At 34.8% G+C, this 22,325-nt stretch overlaps 1 protein-coding gene across 4 annotated transcripts in view; it reads right to left on the reverse strand.

The window, feature by feature from the left end:
- Positions 1 to 4,292: 4,292 nt before the first annotated feature.
- The window catches only part of NYAP2 (neuronal tyrosine-phosphorylated phosphoinositide-3-kinase adaptor 2), a 253,006-nt gene continuing 234,973 nt past the window's right edge, over positions 4,293 to 22,325 (reverse strand). For 3 of the 4 annotated variants that reach the window (XM_070489631.1, XM_044751477.2, XM_070489632.1), the window contains one exon: positions 4,293 to 5,505. In XM_070489631.1, coding sequence (XP_070345732.1) covers positions 5,278 to 5,505 — 228 coding nt within the window. In that variant the 3' untranslated portion in view covers positions 4,293 to 5,277. Of the gene's footprint in view, positions 5,506 to 10,993; positions 11,202 to 22,325 lie in introns of those variants that run through there. The other variant, XM_044751478.2, reaches the window with a different exon arrangement.

Here is a 22,325-nt window from a genome sequence, read left to right on the forward strand (position 1 = left end):
ACATGACTAAGTTGCGGCATCTAACTTTTCACGACTCACGCACACTCCTCTTCCACAGTACTTAAAATCCCAAAGCAACTGTAGAAGTTGAAAAATGTGCATACTTTTCTTTGAAAGAGTTCTTACTAATTTTGTTTCTTGATGAATAAATGCCAGCAAAGACAAAGTCAACTAATTTAAACTATTGCTTTTATTATAATTACACGGGAGCACAAATAAATAAGCACAAAAGTATTGTAAAATATTGCCAATGCACTAAAGAAAACAATTTGTTTTCAAACAACATCTGGTTACTTCAGTAGTATCAAAGTACATTTATAATTACATGTTACCTAAAAAAATCAAGTACAAAAATTAAGAGAAATTAAAACATCAGTGTTTATAGTATTATATATATAGAAATGACTAACAACACATGAGTAGAGAAATCTGTTATCTAATGCTTATTTGCACAATTTTTCAGGCACATACCTGACATTTTTAATGAGTTATGAAAAATGCAATATGACATTCAGATTTTCAGATACGGTAAACATGTTACGTTGGAATGGATGTTAAATGGTTTCTTTTAAAAACCCTGTCTTTTAAAAATGTAGTGCTGTTATCCACTAAAAAACATATTATTTTATATCATTTTCTCAGTAGCTATTTGTTTCCATTTCTTGAAAAGAGCAAGAAAGTAAACATACAATTGCTAAATACGTAAACACATTTTTAGTGCAAGATAACAAGACCTGTGACTTTACTGTGCTTTGTTTTTTATAATCACAGTGCACTTTACACAAATTGCTACACTATAAATATTAACTTAAGGAGTTCCCAACAAAAGAAGTGCATACTAAACATTTCCATATATATTATATACAGTATGTATACCGTATGTGGGTGTATACAGGTGTAAATGCAGATGCTTTTAGGGTGGGAAAACCCAGTCATATTTGGGAACAATTCAACACTTCAAAAAGATTTTCATACACATTTGCTTGAGATAAATTGAATATTTCTGCAAAGATGTTTCCCCTTAAATTTGAAACTTTATAATATTTAAAGGGAAACATAATCAGGCATTTCTTTTCCAGATTACACACATTTTGCTACGATGTAGTTGACCCAAATATCAAAGGGTTTTAAATCAATCCAAACCCCAAGCCATAATGTTCAAGTCCAACATGGCAAAACGTGTTATCCTTTTATTGATTTACATAGACGGCAGTACATACCTATGTGTGCATATAGAGGTTTACACATAAACATATTTTATACTTAGACGTTAACTTTAATATGGTTTAGTACTTTATTTTGACTGTACACTTGATCTGAAAAAAAATGAGAATACCATATAAGCACATAAGAGATGTCAAATACATGTGATATTGTACATCTTCTTAAAAACGGTTTGCTTTGTTTTGAAAATATTAATGATTGCATAATTAAGCTCCTTGAAGGCAGAGGCCACATCTTTTTGAATGTTTAATGCCGAATGCTTCAGAAGTTTTTAAAATAACTGACATATCAGTTGCTCAATGATGAACTGTTAAATGAATAATGGATTAATAGGAAATTGTCCACATTCTACAGTTAGCTATCTCTTCCCATACAGGGAAGATACAATGAGTTAATCTTAAATACTATAGGTGTCATTTTTCTTTCACTTCCATTTAAGTTTGAAACACAATGAATTGTGAATTGCTATTCTATTCTACTTCTATTCCTTTTCAAGGAAGAATTGTCTCTCATCTCAGCTTAGTTACTGCTTAAATCATGGGAATCTTTTCTTAATTTCATCAGTGGCCACAATTAGCTTTCAAGCTCTTTTCTTTTAGGCATGAGATTCACCTTAAAATATAAGTGATACTAAAATTGCACTGTATGTGCATTGTTTTGATGTCTTGTTTAATTAGTTAAACAATAACCCAATAAGGTTGTTTAGTTTTGTTGACTTGATCACTAAACTCGCTCAAAAGAGTCAAACCAAATAGTGTGTGAAGACAAGGCTTAAGAGAAAATGTAATAAGAAAAATGGTTCTCAATTCTCTAGAAGCATTCAAAGAAAACTATTTGGAACCTCAGTGTCCCTGAAGTCCCAGTGTCACTATCTGGAAAAGTGAAGTTGTATCTAGTTGTATCCAGACAATTGCCATGTATTTGAAGTGCATATTCTTTTTAAAACTACCAATTTTAACCTCTTAATATTTTGTTTTCTTTCACTTTCCCAACCATTATACATGGGTGGACATTAACCTTCATTTACATAAACCAATAACTTTCCACTCCAAATTTGCTTCAACAGCATAAACATAGGGAAAAAGTTTCAGTGTTTACATGGGGAACGAGTGTCACACCTCAGAAGATGCTGGCTTCTGGCATTGGACAGAAATACCGGATTTGATTTTTCCCTTCCATCAGTTCTAAAGAAATCTGTCTCTTCTCTACTAAGGAGTTTTTCACATATAAAAGCATCTTACTGACAGCCTATAAAATTCCGCTTCTAAAAAATTTGCCGTGAAAAGACCATTTTTCATAGGTATGAGCTTTCAACCTGATAACCATGCCATGATACGATTTGTTCTTTGGCACTACTAAAAAATATGAACTTTATCATTCCATAGTGTTCTGGCAGTAGGTGGAATTTTTTATCATCTGACCAAATTCATAGATTGAAGTGTCCTGACTGACTGCCACCAGAGAGCAAGCTTATTTTTCTCTCTATCCTAATGACCTCTTTTCCTCCACATAAAGAAACACTATGCAAAGAGGAAACTAATCCTAGAATGGCCGTTGCCATATAGGCTAAGCCACAATAGGCAGTTGTATAGGCACAGAATAGCAGTTCTTGAGTCAAATATCAGTGAAGCCACTTTTCCAGATCTTTCCATTACTTCCCATTGAAGGCAAGATTTGGAGAAATTAAATGGAAATGGTTGCCTAAGGTCAGATTTTCAAACAAGTTACTTTCTCAGAAAATAACTTGGTTGAAAAAGGAATGTAAGACACCTGGCAACAGCATGAGTTTGGCAGAACAAATGGGAATCGCTGAATCCAACACAAATTATTCTAGTACCTCTGTTTCCTTCTTGACAAGTGGCCAGCATTAAAAACTATCTTCTGCCTAATTCAGAGAGATATGGGAAAGATCGGCATCTGAAAAACATACTTGCATATGTTACGTATCATCATAAAGATGCTGAGAATTGATGTCTTATGTTTGATCAATTGGCTTGAGTATATGTTGCCATAATAACTTAAATCAGGATAACAACTTGGGTCATAAACACGCTTCAATTCTTATTTTATCTTAATGCATTTTCATCACTCTTAGATTTGGACTCCATCGATTGTTGGGTTTGAAACATAATCTACAACTGGTGAAACATGGCAGCAGAATTTATTTGAGCCACTTAAGATCAAGATCGCTCCATAATTTCTGTGCTTGTGATTCTGTTTTTTTACCATCTCAGTTATAGAAGCAAAACCCCAAACTTAAGTAAGCATTTTATGTATACAGTTCCCCCACTGAGGACTCATTCACGCGTACACGCGCACGCAACAGGTACACAGGCTCCCACTTACCTTTTTTCCTTATTCTTTCAGAATTCTAATTGGACATCAAAATATACATTAATTATAAAATATTAAAAAATTATTTTATAACATTTCAAAGGCTTGAAAGGAACTATTACTGATAAAGCATTGCTAGGTTTTTAACAATATAGATTACAAAAATTCCCCAACTCCTGCTATATTTGGTTTTACTGAGCAGCTCTGCACTATTGCTGTCAAAACCCTTACAAGGAAAACCACTATGACAATAACTTCAACACATACCTTTTCTCTCAGAAATATAATACTAAATTGATTGTTAAAGAAGAACCACATACTGTCAGTTTTAGGAAGCATAAATAGTAATTTAAATATACAAAATATATGTGATAGTTTCCTTTGTATTCATTCGTGGCAATATTTATATCCAACTAACAAGTTACTCTTAAAGATATATATATGATTTGTTTAACTTCAAGTTCACCACCACAGAAAATTGAATCCACCCCATCCCCTTTCCCCTGCATTTCCTGTTTCTTCCTTAAAACAAAATAAAATAAACAAGCAGTCATAATTCTTTGGTCATGGTGTCATAATCATTAAGAATGGGTATGATGATCATGCACAGAAGATTACGACCCCAACATGTGGTGAAAACTAGTTTGAAAAAATTAACAAGTGTTAACAATAATTCATTAATGGACTTCAATTTTGAGAAAAATTGGCATTTAGTGTACTAAAATACGTAAACTCATCTGGTTGAATGTTTATTTCTCATTTTCAAGGGGAAACAAACATACACATGAAAAGTTACTTAAAAATAGTGATTGCAGTGGCCGTAATACCACTGGTCCCACCTTCTTGCAGGTCCTGCTGTTTATCTTTTGATTCCTTGTTCCTTCCATCATCACAGTGAACCCTGGTCTCCTCCAATCAGATCAATGATGCAAGGACACATGTCCCTAAAGTCATTTCTGAAGGAAATGTTTTCTGCTGGGATGTCCAAATATATCCTAAGAACTTTCTCTGGAGTCTGACTAACCATTGCTTAATATAAACAAGATGATATTGAAGAGAAATCCTTATAAAGCCAATGTAGCAAAAATATTGGTGTTGATATAAGGTGGACATCCAAGTTAAGCATCACATTTGCATTCATTTCCTGTCAAACCCTCAAAACCTTACAAAGCAACAGATGCTCTTAACAAATATGATATTCGACTTCTACATTACTAGCACCAGATCATATATTATGTGATTGAATATGATTTACAGCTGTGAGCTCTTGTACAGAAGCCAAATGTGGGCAGAGGAAAAAAAAACATTTTAAATGCAAAAATTAATAATAAAAGGCATCAAGGGATTACATATAAAAGAGATAACAAACCAGTTAATACCGAAATTATATCATATAGTAAAACTCTTGATATTTCTGTAATTTATATACTTATAATGTGTATTATTTCAGGTGTCACCCATAAACTAGTAAAATATTTACATCTTAATATCTTCTGGATTCAAAATAATCCGGGATAAATAAATGTGCCTCAATTGCAAAGAAATATACATTTTTATCTTGAACTTGCCACGAATAGGCACAGCTTCCCGTGGGTTTTCTAGGGAAGTGCTCACATTCCACTCCAACAGAAAAGATACATAACAGTTATTTATCACATGACCGAGTTGACCTCCCTCTTTGTGTTAAGTAAGGTGGAGCTCACGCCATCTTGTACACAGTCATATGGCCGTATCCCAAAATACCGTTTGCTGTTTGGAATAGGGTGGAGGGCTGCACTTCTTTGCACCTGCATTCTTCTTCCAGCTGGGTAGGATAGGCATGCTATCCTGTTTGCAAAGGCCCTTTTCCGTTTTCTGTCTAGCCTTTATTTCTTTGCACAAGCAACGTTTTTTCTCAATCATCTCAAGCATTGTATGGTCTCCATGAAACCACTGCATGCATGCCACCTAGCAAAAAAGAAAGAGTGAATACAGAAGAAAAAAATGGAATGAAAGCAGATTTTTCTTGCACTGTGCTAGCAGTTGTTTCAAAAAACGTCAGATGTTTCTATATCTTTGTAATTCTGATGAAGCAAAATTAAAGTATGGAAACTATAAATAAAATGTGCACTTAAATTTGTAAACAGTGTGATATTATTAAACAATAATTAGGATGTGAATATTTACCCAATATGTTATAAAAGTCCACGATATAGAAATAAACATTTTTTTTATCTTTGTAAGCAATTTGCCAAGTATTTAGCTATTACTTTTCTGTTGACTCCATTGTCTTAGAGGTCCTGGTATGTCTAAGTTCAATTATTGAAATTACTTTTCAGTGAGATCTTATATGAATGTGATATATTTTGAATATTTTAATGAGCATTTTTATTCTTGAAATAAAATTTGGGTTTGTTTGTAAATAACATACAAAATTAACACTTTTAATAATTCTTCTACCAAAATGACTTTCAGTGTACATCTAATGCTTGGAACATTTAAGCATTTAGTGCTTAAATAATTCTTTTGCAAAGAAGTTTTGCTATACTTTTCGATGCTTCAGCAAAGGTCCAAGCATCATTGGCCTCTTCAATCATACTGCCACAGATCCCAATTAGTTCCAGCACTTCAGAGAAACAGAGTTATCAGGTCCATTGTGTACCAGGAGAAGATTCAGTGCTGGCTATATATTTATACACATTTATATATTTCTGCACAAATAAACACTGCTTCTAGGTATCTGTGGCCATGTCCACCAATAACTGTTCTTTAGAACAGAGCTAGCAAGTTGAGTCTGTCACACAAGGAAAGCAATGTGATTGGGCCATGAACCCAAGATAAGAAGGCTTCCAATTAGTTGTTTAAGCAAATCCACTATATGACTTGAAGGGTTAAAATAGCTCACTTGGAATCACTGAATTTGATGTTACAATTTTAGGATAATAATCCAGAGCAAATACTTATATAGCACTTACTCTATTCCAGAATCCATTCTAACTACTGTGCATAGTTTAATTTATTCCTCACAACAACGATACTCTGAAGTTAAGTACTACTTATTAATCCATAACGATGAGTAAAATGAGACTTAGAGAGATTTAGTAACTTGCCCAAGGCTACAGAGCCAACAAATGGCAGAGTCAGGATTTGAACCCAAGAGTTCATCTCAAACACCATGCCTTTAACAACATTATACGGGCTCTCAATGTATATGCAGAACTGGGAAGGACTGAGAAGATAAATTCGTACAATGCCTTCAGTGTACAGATGAGGAAGCTAAAACTTCAAGAAGTTACACATCTTGCCCAAAACCAGGCAGGCAGGTTTTGGTGTGAACAAGGCAAAAAGGAATTCACATGATTCCTACTCCTTTATGGAGAGGGCAGGACCTAGAACCTGAAGACAAAGATTCAAAGCCTGGATGTGTGAAATTGCCCCTAATCACTCCACTTCTTGGTTTCTTCATCTGAATAACTGAATTGATAATATCTCAATTGCAGAAGTCAGTGTAAGGATTAAGTTGGATAATAAAGGTGAAGTCATTTTTAAAATCATTAAACCATTGCCCAAGTATTATTATTCTAATACTGACAAACACCTAGTAGTTTTTCACCCCTGCTGTCTGCCAAGCATGAGCAAACAGCTCTATTTACATCAAATCCGCCCAGCCACACTGAAAGGTAGGCTTTCTCTACAAACTAAGTGAGGAAGCTGGGTCTCAGAAAGCTGAAGGAGCTAGATCAAAGCCCTAGCTTATTATCCATGACACGAACTTATATAAAACTCAGATCTGACTCCAAAGTGAATATTCTCTCTACTACAGCATGTCCCATCTCCTGAATATTATCAAGAAATTATAATAATATTTTTGTGTGTACTACCACTTCCAGATGCTACTCAAAAAATGCAAAAATTGGCTTTACGAGTGAATAAAAAGTGCTATCAAATAAATCAAAATCAATGGCTTGGACTTGGAGTGCAGAAGATAATACTCTTAGATAAATGTCTTGTATGTACCTAACTTGATGTAAAGTTCCTTGAAAGGATGAGCTGTGTTTCATGCCTTTTGGTGTCCTCTAGCACAAGGCTCAGGGCCTGGGCCACGGCTGTTCATTTTATAAATGAAATTCTAGATGTTTGTTGCGTTAAGCTAACCAACAGGGTTTTGTCCCAATAGGAGATTGCCAAAGTGGCCCAGAAGTTTCTCAAAAGGTTCATATTTTATAACTTGATAATCTATGCAATAAAAATACAGTAACTCTATTTTGGTGGAAATACAAGCAAAATTTATTGAGTGACTGTAAACTGTCATAAATGGAATTTATAACACAGAATTCCCAGAGGGCAGGCCCCAAATCCCATCCATCTCAGTAGCCCCAACATGCAGTACAGAGTTAATAAGCTCTCAATAAAAGTTTTATGAATCAAAGAAGCCATCATCATTGAACAGTTTTTGTCGTCTCTGAGAAAACTCCCCAGATAATTTTCTTCTCAGTAAAATCTCACTGGATTTTACCATTTCCAATGAAATTACAAAACCTCCAACCGTCTTTAAGGTAAGATATTTACAGCATCGCTTCAATATTTGCATTGTATTTACTGGTCCACACAAACATTAAATCATTTACTACTTAATTTCCTTTAATATATTAAGGTTGTAACTCAGTACATGTGACTGCAAAATAATAATTTTCCTGGATTGCTCTGACAACAGTGTCACCGACATATTTCATAGCTTTCATGACATTTCATATATGTATAACTGCATTACCTATAATAAATATCTGTTTTCTGTCAATTAGAAGTTTATGCTATATGTGTGTAAATTTGTTAATAATCTACTCTTTAAAAATCTAAAGAAGTTTAAGAATAAAGAGTTATAAAGTATGGTTTTCATATTCTTTACATTTTTAGTTTAAAAGAGTTATATGTCCATTTGATTGATATGATGGTTTAAAATATTAACAGAAGAAAATCAACCCTTTTTTCAGACTGACTCTATAATGTTAAACTATCTTCTTTTTGGTGGCCAGATGTACAGAGAATACAAATTCTATGAGAAAGCATTGTCCAATACATGAAAGAGGGCTAGATATTCCAAGAGAATTCAAACACAGGTTGTTAGAGGATAGCAAATTCAAAATTTTAAAAAATAAATATAACAAATCTGTCGAGTCTGGTATAGAATCTTCTCATGTCAAATCTGCTATCAAACATTTTTTCTTGTTTAAAATACACACGAAGTTATTAGTATTTAAGATGAGATGAATGAATGTAGAATGCTATTCACTTGGGGGAAGACAAATATTCCCACATTCACTTTTCAGTAGCACATGTTTTTCAATATTTCTTTCTAGAGAGGGCACATTCTTTTTAATTCCTGGAATTGAACACCAAAGTTCCTACCATGGCCATTTACATGGCAGAATCCCTCGCCCTAAAATGTGTCTAAAATTACATTTCACTCTAACAGTGAGACGTCGTGCTTCAATTCATTAGTTTGTACATAACAGATAGCATGTTTAGCAATTACATGAAGTGTCCTAAGAATACAATCCATAAGATATTTCATGACTTTCCTTTTTGTTTTTTGTTTTACCACCAAATTCTTCATATCTGGTTGAAGGTTAGCTATAAAATCCCATTCTACTTCACCCTGGAGTTGAAAGAACTCTGGGATTTGATTTACAACAAGTATACATTGAGAGACAATTATAAAACAATTGTTCAATTAATATGAACATGCTTACATCTCTGGACAAGATTTTCATATTCACGTGATCCAGCAAAAGCAATATTCTTGGCTAATAAGTTCATGGAGATAAAATCAAGTACAGTATGAAAAGGGGGAGGAGAGAAAGTTAACAGCGGAGAAACCCGGCAGACACCACTTAGGCCACAACTGATCAACAGTGATAGGTGATGTTGATAGTATGTACCTTTGATATTATGTGATGAGAAAGGCACATTACCTCTGTGGTCTTTCTCCCAAAAACCCATAACTCCAGTCTAACCGTGAGAAAAACACCAAACAAATGCAAATTGAGAGACAATTCTACAAAATACCAAAATCCTCAAAACTGTCAAGGTTATCCAAAATAAGGAAAGTCTGAGAAACTGTCACAGTCTAGAGAAGGCAACGGAGACATGATCACTAAAATTAACTAATGTGGTCTCCTGGAAGAAATCCTGAAACAGATAGATAAAAACTAAGGAAATTTAAATAAACTCTGAGCTTTAATAATAGTATAGCAGTATTGATTCATTAGTTGTGGCAAATGCATTATAGTAATATAAGATATTAACAAAGGGGGAACCGGGTGTGGGGTGTACAGGAACTCTGTGCGCTCATCGCAGCCTTTCTGTAAATTTTAAACTCTTCTAAAATTCAAAAAAATATATTTAAAAAAATCACATGAATTTCCAAATGCTAGTTGTAGCTATCTTTCATTCTTTAGATGGAAACAACATGGTATAACAGAAAGAGTTAAAGGACTTGATTGGGATCCTAATTGTTATGTGACATTGAAAAGTCATATATCTCTCTGAACTTGCATGTACTTCCTATATACATTGTATATATATTGGTACATAATTCATATATACATGGTAGATATATACATTTTATGTATATAGTACATATTTTATATATGCATTATGTATATTGGTACATACTTCATACTTCACATGTTTATAAGAGGCAGCATACCAAATAAAGCATGCAAAAGGACTGGGCAAGTATAAAGCCCCATACATTGTTAATGATCTTGTCTACTGATCCTTCAATGCATCAGGAATAACATAAATGAGGAGGAGTCTTTAATTCACTTCAATAATAATTGAAAATGAACTAAGCACTTCCTGATATTGAGTATATTTTACCCAAAGAACAAAGGAATAGTAATACCATCTGATAATAAATTTCCAAGCTATTTATTTAAAATATTTAATTTTCCAAAATATATAAATCATAAAGAGAAAAAAAAGACTCTGAAATAAGCACTTGGAGCATTTCAGCACTCAAAATGATACCAGAATAAAACTGATACAAGCATGCATATCTCTATTGATTTTAATTTTTGTGCCTCACGAGTCAGCATATAAAAAATAATAGTTTATCAAAGATTTAGGAGACAAAGCAATACTGACCACATGCCTTATTGACCTTCAAATTAAGTTCAGCTATGAATCCTGAGATTTGTGAATAAAATTTAATTCCTTAAATAGACCCAACACCAAGACTAATTTTCAGATGGTCTGGAAGGAAAAAATCTACCAGTTTCACGTTGCTCTCTCTGTGCCAATTTCTCCAACCCTGATAGCCCATTTTATGAGAAACCATCACTTTCAGCATGGGGAGTATAAGTTTTAATCTGGCTAAAAAGAAAGCTAGAGTTCCCAAGTTTCTCTGAATTTTCCCTTTATCCTACACAAAATTTCTTCAAGAAAGCATGGATAACATTAGTGGAGCAAAAGGAAGAGCAGGCATGAAGGCCAGGTGGTGCGATTCAATAAGGGGAAGCAACTTCTTCAGGAATTTTGGGAGGTAGCGAGTCACCTGTACTGTGCTGCCCCTATCCTTAGGAGTCGTGAGGTCAGCCAGAGGTGTTAGTGCTCTCGTTGAAAATGTTCTTCCTCTCCCATTTAGTGGGCAGAGCTTGATTCTTTATTAACAAAATGTACATAAAGAATAAATACGTAAGTATGACGGCTTTTGAATATCTTCAAGATAACAGACAGGAGTTGGCAAACTACAACCCACATCCCAAATACAGCCTCCTGCCTGTTTTTCTACAGCCCATGAGCAAGAATTTTTGTTTTAGATTTTTAAAAAGGAGAATATTTCATATGTGAAAATCATATGAAATTCAAATGTCAATGTATATAAAGTTTTAACTGGCACACAGACATGCCCATTCGTTGATGGATTGTCTACAGCTGCTTTCACGCTACAAAGCAGAGTCGAGTAGTTGAGACAGAGACCAGATGCCCATAAAGCCTAAAATATTTACTATCTGGCCCTTTACAGAAAAAGTTTGCTGACTAACTAAGTGAATGGCCAATTAACCCTTAAAATATGTGTCTGTTAGAACTGCCTGATAGAAGACCGAAAAGGATAATGTCAGTATTGGTCCTATAAAAAGGGCTTTAAAACAAAATCAAGAGCATTGATTCATATTCACTTACAACATTTTTCATATAAAGTTTGGCCCATTGATACATCATACAGGATGAGACTTAGATTTGAAATCAGTTCTGACAATTAGTTTAGAGAAATTATTTGGGCAATTAGTATAGAGAAATGATGTTGGAATTAAAGACATAAAGTGGATAATCTGGTTTAAATTCTCTGGATAAGGGATTTAATATAAGTTCAATGCCCTCTTTTAATAACCCCACAGTGATTATTTCCTTGTCTATCATGTGCCACCGTGGCGATTCAACCTCAATATAAAAGCTGTTTTGCGAACTTCTAAAAATATAATTTTAGTGAATTATATTTCTTTTCTTTTTTCCTACTATATTCTGGAGGGAAGTGGTCAACTTTACATAATATAGGCAACAACATAGGCCCTCAACAAACCTTTTGGAATTGACATAATACAGAGATGAAGGCGTTATAATTTTCCACACTCATCAGCAAGTTCACTAATAAAATTGCTTTACTACTTAGTTATGAAATATCAAATGGTCAAACCCATGTTACTTCATCATTACATAGAAAAAAAAAAAGTCCTTTTCTTCGAATGAGTAACCCTTGCTCCATGGATCTGTTAGAAAATAATTGATACTCTGAAAGCATATAGAGGTGACCCAATATCATAATGTTTTCTATGGTAAATGTTTAAAAGGTACAGTCAAATGATCCATGAGACTTTACAATTACTCATAAACACCATTTATTCTACTTTGAAAAGTATAAATTCAAGGCCAGGAGGTGATTCTGGAATAAATGAATTTTCTTTCTTTTTTATGAAGGCCAGAATGAAACTATTTGAACAGATAACATAAGTGGGTAATACCAAAAAATAAAAATAAAAAATCAGATAATATAAATGTGCAATACCAAAGCAGATAATAGAAGTGGGCAATACTAAATAAAGCAGGAACTTTTCAGTTCCACGGGCCGGGATTTCATCCTGACTTTCAAGTTTCACTTTGGCGACATACAAGTTATTTATCTTGATTTCTGGCCTGAGATTTTTTTTTGGTTTTTTTTAGGAAGATTAGCCCTGAGCTAACATCTGCTGCCAATCCTCCTCTTTTTTCTGAGGAAGGCTGCCCCTGAGCTAACACCCGTGCCCATCTTCCTCTATTTTATATGTGGGACGCCTACCACAGCATGGCTTGCCAAGCAGTGCCACGTCTGCATCCGGGATCCGAACTGGCGAACCCCAGGCCACGGAAGCAGAACATGCGCACTTAACCGCTGAGTCACCGGGCCGGCCCCTAGCCTGAGATATTTTGAAAATTAAAGATTATGTACAAAATCTTCCTAGCTTGTGAACTTGATGATATTATTTGAAATAATAGCACTTTTGGTATAGCTTTAGCTATTTCCATAGTTTTTTCGTCTGTATTTTCTTTTGTCTTTCATTTTGATCTATTGATTGGGTACTTTTTAAATTATTCCCTTGTAATCCTCTCTCATTTGTCAGCAACGTTGACTCAGAACTTGTATTTTACGAAAGAATTATTAGACAAGTTTACACCTGAAGCATGTACTGAAATTGTAGTGTTTATTTCATGTCTAAATTTAGCTTTGAGATATACATGGATAAAATGAGGACCACATTTTGATTTCAGAGTTGCTTTTGAATCGTGAGTCGACATTAAACCCTGTCTTTCCTTTTCTAGATCTGAAGATCCTCCTACTGGTACAATCTCTGACCAACTACTAGGCATGTAATGAAAATGTCACACGCTGGTATTTTAAGCCATCTGCACTATTTGTTTTTACATATTCATGCTTGCTTATGCGCTCAGTTATGTAAAACTCACTCATCAAAAAGATTTAAAAATTATAAGTTAGTAAACCTTACAATTGCATGGTATAAAGACAAAATAGAATTTCAAGTTAACATATATTACTCATTTCCCCTACCTGCAAACTAAAGAAAACACCTAACTCTTTTACAGTGATGTCCTTTAATCAAGACCTGGGTCACAAGTCGCTTTCAAGGACAGAGGTTGGTTTTAATTATTGGCTAAACAGTGACAATTATAGCTGATTCTAAGCTCCTCCAGTTCACTATGCATCCCTCTTTAATAACTACAATGCTATTTTTGTGTGGGCGTGATTCCCTACTTTCTTAGGAGACAGTATACAATGGATAAAATGGATAACACGACCTAGTTTTACGACTTTTTAGTGGTGAGATCTGAGACAAGTCACTTAACCTTCTCAAGATCTTGTTTCTTTATGTGTAAAATTAAAATAATAAGACCTCAGGTTTGTTGGGAGTATTTCATGTAATAATTTAGCATCTACTACAAAGTAGACACAACAAACGGAGGCTCCTCTACCCCTAGGAGACTGCGAGCTCTTTGAAGCCAGGGCTCTGTTGTGAATCCTCACATCCTCAGCCTCTAGCACAATGGAAACTTGTAATAAATGTTTATGAAAGAATGAACGAGCAAATGGATGACTGGAAGTGTAATGCTCTCTGAGTTTTCAAGAAAGGAGCTTTTGAAATTTTTGATTTAATGAACGATCTCATTTCACTTTGGATCAACTGAATCCAACAATATCTCAAATTACACAAGGTTAAAAAAATTATTTCCTGAGATTTTTGAACCTCAGGAGCCATCTAACCTTAAATTCAGCTCTCAGTGCCATGTGAGTCATAATCTGGGTGTTCGACAGCTGAAAACATCTCTCTCAGACTCCGGGGTCTTTGGAACTTTGGGGGTGTCAAGTACTTAAATCCTTTGAATTCTGGGCTGTCAGAATCCTTGGCCCCTTGGCTCAGGTTAAGTGACAAACTGATGCGCCCTAAACTTTAGTATGCATTCAGCCTCCCTTGGGAGTTTGTTAAAATGTAAATAACAATCCAGGCACTATCACTAGAGATTCTGACTCTAGGTTCTGGATAAAGTAGGTCTGAAGAAACTGCATTCAAATGGCACAAAAATGGTCCAGTTAATTCTGTCAGCAATGTTTCTCAAATCTATCATCAACCTTTACATTTCCAGTGTTGTTTTCTTGGTTCAGACCCTGGACTACTGAGATTGCCTCCAGTGTTCCATTTACTGGCCACTTCTTATCCACCCTTCTGTCCAAATGCTCTCTGTGAAGCCCCGATAAAATCGTGTGAACTCAATGGTTCCCCTTTACCTACAGAAAACAATTAATGCTCCAGGTCCGTCACAGTGAGCTTCATTGTCTCTTTTGGCTAATTTATTTTACCCTACCCATTTACTTCCTACTCCAGTCATACCTGACAACTCATAACTCACCCAACACCGGAAGGCACATTACTTCCTCCCATTCTTTAGCTCAAGTTGTATTCTCCTTCTGGAACTCTCTTTCTCCCTACAGCCTTGTCTTTTCATGTGAAATCCCAGTTATGCTTTTAAAGTCAAGCTAAATGCAGCAAGAGTCCATTCTGAGATGCTGCGTGACTCTGATAGCATGCTGACTTATCGCTGGCACAGCCTTCATTCATTCACTCATTTCTTCTGGCAGTCAGCAGCTCCCTTACACCATGCTATAAACATTGTGTTAATTATGTACAATTATGTACTTTGTACAAGACTCTGATCTTCTGGAAAGCAGAGATCCCGTCTATACTATTTTTATAGGTCCAGAATCCTAAGGCAGTACCCCCACAGAAGTCTCACAGTGCTTTAAATAGTTAAAGCTTCATTGAAATAAAATTTCAAAGTGACTAGTTTGAGGGGTAGATTTTTTTCTGATTACAAAAGTAATATATGCCTATCCTACAAAACACGGATAGCAGTAACATAAGTAAAAATCATCTGTGATATCACCACAAAAAGTTTAGTATATTTCTTTACATATAAATCATATTTTTATATATTATCATATCTTACATGTATATATAACAATTATATACATATATATAAATTATATCTTTCTTAAAACATGATTATACTATATATAAAATTTTATATTCTTTCGTTTTTCTTATTACAGTTATAGTCTTTAATACTTTTTTCAAGACATGATAATAAAAACAAATTATTCATCATGAATATGAATCTTTAACCATTTTATAATTGCTCAAATTTTTTTGGCTTTCATTTTTTTAAATGCTGTAAATAACGTTGTAATACTTAATGATTTCATTTTCTTCAGAAAGTCACTCAAACAGTAATTCTCAAGTCAAAGGATCAAAACATTTTAAGGCTCTTGACAGAAATAGAGTCTGCCTTCCAGAAAAGTTAAGCCGTTTTCCATTCCAATAAGCAGTGTGGGGCTCACAGCACATCTTCATCAGTACTGAGCTGTGTTACCAAAAGAAAGAGCAAGCGGGCAACAAAACAAAAAGCTTTGTAAATTTTAATGTGTCTAAAAGAACCCTTGGATTTCCACATTTATGTTTATTGTGAGTTGAATGAGCTTGAATGTTTCACAAATGTTTACTAACAGAAGAGTTGATCCATGGCCTTAATTAATTTAGTTTTTCTAATGAGGTGATAGGTTTACTTAACTGATTTATAATTTTTTAATAAATGTGGGTATTTATATTTTATTTATCATCATAATTTCCAACGTTTGACCCTTTATAACTAGTCATTCATGTTACTACAGATGTTTCTAATTTTATGTAGTCAAATTAATTGATTTTTCAAAATTTCCTCATTTTTATTCTTTAAATTTCCTGCCTTTTTGATAACCTGTAAATATAATTCTTTATATTTTTCAAGGTTTATGGCTTCATTGGACTCAATTCATCTTTGACTTAATTTGTTTATCCTCTTCTTTGTTGCTAAAAGTACGTTGCCTAGGAAGGGAAAATACATTCAACAAGAAAAATGAAACAAAAGGTTAAACAATGAAAGGACAAATTTTACCTTTTAATTCTTCATGAGGTGAGAATCTATTTTATTTATTTCAAATGTTTAATCACTTATTCAAGTACATTTTTATCAATCATAATGGTTAAGTCATATTTCAAATTATATAAGTAATCCTGTACTATAATTTCATTTCATGAGGTAGTAGCTGGTGTGAAACTTTCAATCATTAGAATATGCATATCAGTTCGACCTTAAAGAAAATAATGTCTAAGTGAAAAAATTGTGCTTCCCCTCTTCAAATTACCCTGATGTAATCAATGTCTTCTTGAAACATAAATCTATATGAGCACACACATATAGACACCTAATCAGTCTTTTGCAAAAAAAACATACACTGTTTCATTTTACTGCTTCAAATGATGCATATTTTGGGCAAATATGGTCTTCCAGTTTGCAATATCTTATAACAAAATTTTCTAAAGTGTCTTACTTAGGAAAATATTTCACAATTATGTTTAAAAGAATCATTATGTTTCATTAAAAGAAAATTAAATATGTTTTGAAGGCTGTCTGGAAGTCTACAATATGCACATAAACGCACACATGAACACATATACACACATACATACATATATTTCACATACATTCATGAATATACATATACCTGTGTGTATAAAAGTATGTATCATACATTTATTTATATATGCATGTATTTTTATGTATATTTGTACATATATGTATATATCACACATCTATGACTAAATTATTGACACTTTCTATAAGTCTCCTGGTTATCATAAAAAAGAATTTTACTGAAGAAATACATGTCAGTAATATCACTGAAGAAAAAGTGGTGGCCTAAAGCTAATAAAATCTCCTATCTTGAGATTCTTGATTAATCTCAAAAAATAATTTCAAAACATTCTTGAATGATTTTACGAAAGTTCTAAAATAAGTTAGCAAGTTATATTTACCTTTGATCAAGTGACTTTGGAGTGAAGGATTGTCACAATCTAAGTAATAATCATAACAACATCAACAATGTAATAACAGCAGCAACCCTGATTTATTGGGCACAAACCATATTCCAGATACTTTTTGGGCACTTAGCATACATCAATTCCGTTAAAGTTTAATAATTCTAAAGGTATGCCTTATTGCTATTTTTTAGATGATAAATTGAAGCTTGAAGAGTCTAAGTAATATGTACAGCACCATATTCCTAGTAGAAGGCAGAACTGGAATTGGAATTCAAGACTAAATACAGCCAATGCTAAAATCTGTGCCCTTCTCATTATATCAAATTGTCTCATGGCTAATTATGATTAAAGTGGCCCACACTGGAAAAACAAACACACTCACACACACATGCAATTATGATGGTACTTTCACTTTGTATAGCCAATGAAGAGCGAAAATGGGCTAGATCAAATAAAGGTGGTGAAGTTTGTTGCTGAAAGATTAAAGGATTGAGAAACTATCAAAACTTTGGTGGAGAGAGAAAACTTTGATCTTATAATTTGTTGTATTTTCCATTATTGTCATCACCACCATCCTCTCGTCTTTATTATTAACAAGATCATGGGCACATAACTGTTGTGTTTCCTCTGAGTGGGTAAGGCACTGAGTGAACATTCCACCGATTCCATTTCATTTTAGCCTCACAATACCCTGTGATCACCATTTTCTATATGAGAAAATCAAGTTCAGTCAAGGTCAAAGATCATTTAGCATCACTGAAGACAAATTCCATACCGGGTGTGAAAGGGAATTATCAACAGAGCAGAACACCATAACCTACTTCCTCCACACCAGACCCTGTATCGATAGTTCAGGTTCCTTGCCTCTAACCCACAAGATCAAACCCATAAGGCCCCAGAATATTTTCACCTGATTATCTTTAATATCCCAGGAGTCAAACTGCCAATGCAGTTGTCTGCTCTCCACTTCACCTCCTGTCTGACTTCCTTCTTAAGTTATTACTAAAACATTTAATGGATGGAGCATCCTGATAAGAAACGTGTCCAAGTAGTGAATAATAACAATTTCAACAGCAATAAGAACAATGATTCCTTTCTTGCTATATAAGAATAGCTCCATCTTGTCCCACTTCCAAACTCCTTACTCACTGGTAGTACCTCCATAGAATTGTGTGCTGAGAGTACATTACCTGCACTGGCTACTTTACTGAGGAAATCTTTATGAAGATATTTTTCTTTTTATTTCATCAACCACAACTGAAGTTCATTTCAATTAACACCTTTTTTCCTTAGTTTCACGGTAACAAGCAATATAGTAATCCTTCCACACAAAGTTATGCTTCTCCAAGTATATTCACAAGTATGCTGAGATGCCAGTGTCTCTTGACTGAGTTGCACAAAAGTGTTAGCTGACTCAACGAGTCACATTAATCGAAAGAGAAGGGGTGCATAAGGGAAAAAGGCCAGGGACGGCTTTCAAACCACCATTGAAAGCAGATGCTAATTGCACCGAACCATCATTTTATAAATTCTTTGCTGTAGCGGAATTTTAGAGAAGAACAAAACTTCAACGTCTAGAAAAATAAGGGTTTTAAACATTTAAAATGCATCACGTTTTCATATTATAAGATGACAACTAAATGCAAAAGCAAGTTGTCAAAATAGGATGTTAACTTCGTACCTCCCGTGAACAAACACAAAATACAAATGGGGAATTGTGTGTGATTTAGCAAATGTCCTCTGGTAGAAGACTATGTACGATCAAACATACAATGGAAACCTGTCTATCCAACAATGCACCATCCTTCCAGGTGTGAGTGACATAGCATTGGTATCTTTATACACGCAGACAGAGCATACCGACAGACGCAATAAGTGGATTCTTGTGTGTAAGGATACAGAAAAATACAATGACTGAGAAATAGTGATCATATTGATGAGAAAGAGTTGATTTGTGACATAATTCTCAAGTGTCTGAAATGTTTTAAGTGTTTCAGTGATGCTGCATTAAAATCTTTATAAAGTTGTCAAGGACAGCTAATATAAGCATAAATGATAAACATGACATACGACAGTCACATACCAAAATGCAAGATGAGGCTTTTCAGAGGAAAGCTGATACATGTCCAAATCTAAGAAATATTCTGTCTATGTCCACAGGCAGGATGACGTATAATCTTAAAACACACGCACACATACGTATAAATCCTGATTCGGCTTTTTACTATTTTATGATTATAAAGTCTTTGCCTTAGGAAAGTAAAAAAGCTATAGAAAAACTGTGATACATTTTTCCCAATAGAGAAGACACAACATGTTTCTCAGCAATTAAACCTAATAATGACTACAGATACAATTTAAACTGTTAATTGATTAAGCTAATTGTTTGTAATAAAGGAAAAAAAAACCCTTTGAGTAGGTTTCAGAATTAATTTATGTTCTTAAATGAACAATAAGTTTATAAGTAGAATGCCTTAAATATACATTCCCTGAAGGGGCAAACAGTATTACAAGATAAAATTCAATTACAACAAATGTATTGATGTTTTTCACTAACTATATTCTCTTAATCACTTACATTAGCATTAATTTAATTTCATTGCAAAATATTGGTTTTTAATAATGCATATGGACTTGACCACAGATAAATTAGGGAGAGTCACATCTCAGTAAACATTTGTTTTCTCTGGCAAAAGAGAGGGAGTTTCAAAGGCAAGCAGAATATGCTAACCCTCAAGGAACAGACTAACAATAATTACTGGAACAGTTTAAAATCCTTTTTAGTTCTTATAACTGTAAATAGAGCTGGGAAGGTACACATAAAGTATATTGCTTCTCCACTAGAACACATTGCCCAATAAGCATAACTTTGTTACAGAAGGAGAAACACATTGGCCATCACACTAATTCAGTGCTGCAGCCAGCTTTGCTATCTACCAGCTCTGGGCAAGTCATTTCACTTGTCTGGGCCTCAGGTTAGAGAGGACCAGAGGGCACAAACTCTGAAATATGGGGCTACTTCAGGCTCACAGGCCTATTTTGTATAAGCTGCACAATATTTTAAATTTTTGAGCCAATGTGAAAAAACGAATCATTAGATCATATATTCAAAGAGAGGGAGGGAGACGCAGGGGGAGGGAGAAGGCAAACACACCTAGATTTGGCTTCTCTTGAAAAATTAGAGAAACATGGCAACAACTGTTGGAGCTGAGTTTTCTCTGCCCTCTTTAAATAGGCTTGTCTTTCCAGCTCCACCTAGTCCTCTTGAAATTCAGTGTTGAGGCACGGTGCCAGTTGCCATTTTTCATTTCACTGGTAATGAAACTTTTCGTAGAGTTGAAAAATATTTTCTCTACTGTTGATCCCATCAAAGTGAGAAAGACCTCATTTCCAATGCCTCCTAGGCCGCTGCAGGCATTAGGGTCTGTGTCTCCCTAACTGCACCATCTCAATAAATTTCCTTTCATTCTGTGATTCTATGTCTGAGCCACACGGACCTAAAGCTGGAGGTCTTGTCTTAACTCAAAACCAGCACTTACTCCCCAAGTACTCAAAAGAACCCTTGTAATGTTGACCATAAGCTAATTGGACTCCTATTATAATTGGATTTCCTCAAAAGAAGTTGGCCATTTTCCTTATAGCCAAATTCATGCAAATCACGGGGTCAGGTGGAAAGGCAGGAAAAAAGGAACACCTTGTAAGAGAAAGTCAAAATCAGCTTAAGAGCACAAAGGCTACTTATAGACCATGATTTTCCAAGCCAAGAGCTCAAGAAATAGACCCCTTCCTTGTTGCCTTTCTATCATCCATCTCACCCTCTTCTCTCCTTCATGCTGTTTACTTACCGTCCAAGAGACATCCTTTAGAGCAGCTAAAATGAGGTGCCGCGGGCTTATCTAAGTGTGGCTGGGAGAGACACGCCCTGTGTAAGGTGTGCTCCACAGAAAAACCAAACAAGGTCTTCCATTCGAGTCTCAAATTGAAAGTCATGCAATCTAATTTCCAGAATTAAAGGCTCTTATTTGCTGCTAACCCCCTTCTCATGAGGGCAATTTGATATAGTTTGCTCAAGTTTGAAAACTGGAAGGCATTTTTTATTAAATTGTAATTAAAGTTTTAACCGTTGAGGAAGCCAGCTAGCTGAAAAACGTCCTTTCTAAATCAACGCTCACAAAGCTTCTAGACTTGTGAAAAACATACACTCTTTCACCCTGAAAGTGATCGAAGTTATTAAAATGGCTAGAGCCTAGAAAATGGCTCTGCCATCCTAGGCTCTCCTAGCAACTACCTTTCAAAGAATCACCTATGGGCCACAACAGCATTCTCCTCTATCCATAAGGACCAGCTTATGCTCAGCAGTGGAATCAAATCTAAGGTTTAAAGCAATAAAGTCCTTGCTGGAAATTATTCGAGGATTGTCCCTGTGCCTCTGCCATATGAGGCTAACCTAGTTCACAAGTCATTACAGCATCTCCCATCATAATGGGATGCCTTTCAGTCGGGTGCTTCAGAGGAAAGAGAGCCAACAGAGGGATAACGCTGGGAACAGTGACAGGAAGAGCAGAAGGAGGGAGTAACAATTCCTACTGCAAGACTTTTGTTCCCAGAGAACTGCTTTCATCATGTCATTGATCTGCCTAGAAATGTCAAAGGGCTCCTGTTGTCAAGAGCATCATGTCTACATAACTCAGGTTGTCACTGAAATATATGGACATTCTAGCCACATCTGCTTTCATGACCTCATTGCCTACAACTCCCTTATAAGAACTCCGGACTCTCTCCAGCTTGTGGCAGTCCACACCAATCTTAAATTCAAATTGA

This window comes from Equus asinus, chromosome 19 (assembly GCF_041296235.1).
Source record: "Equus asinus isolate D_3611 breed Donkey chromosome 19, EquAss-T2T_v2, whole genome shotgun sequence".
NCBI classification, from domain to species: domain Eukaryota; kingdom Metazoa; phylum Chordata; class Mammalia; order Perissodactyla; family Equidae; genus Equus; species Equus asinus.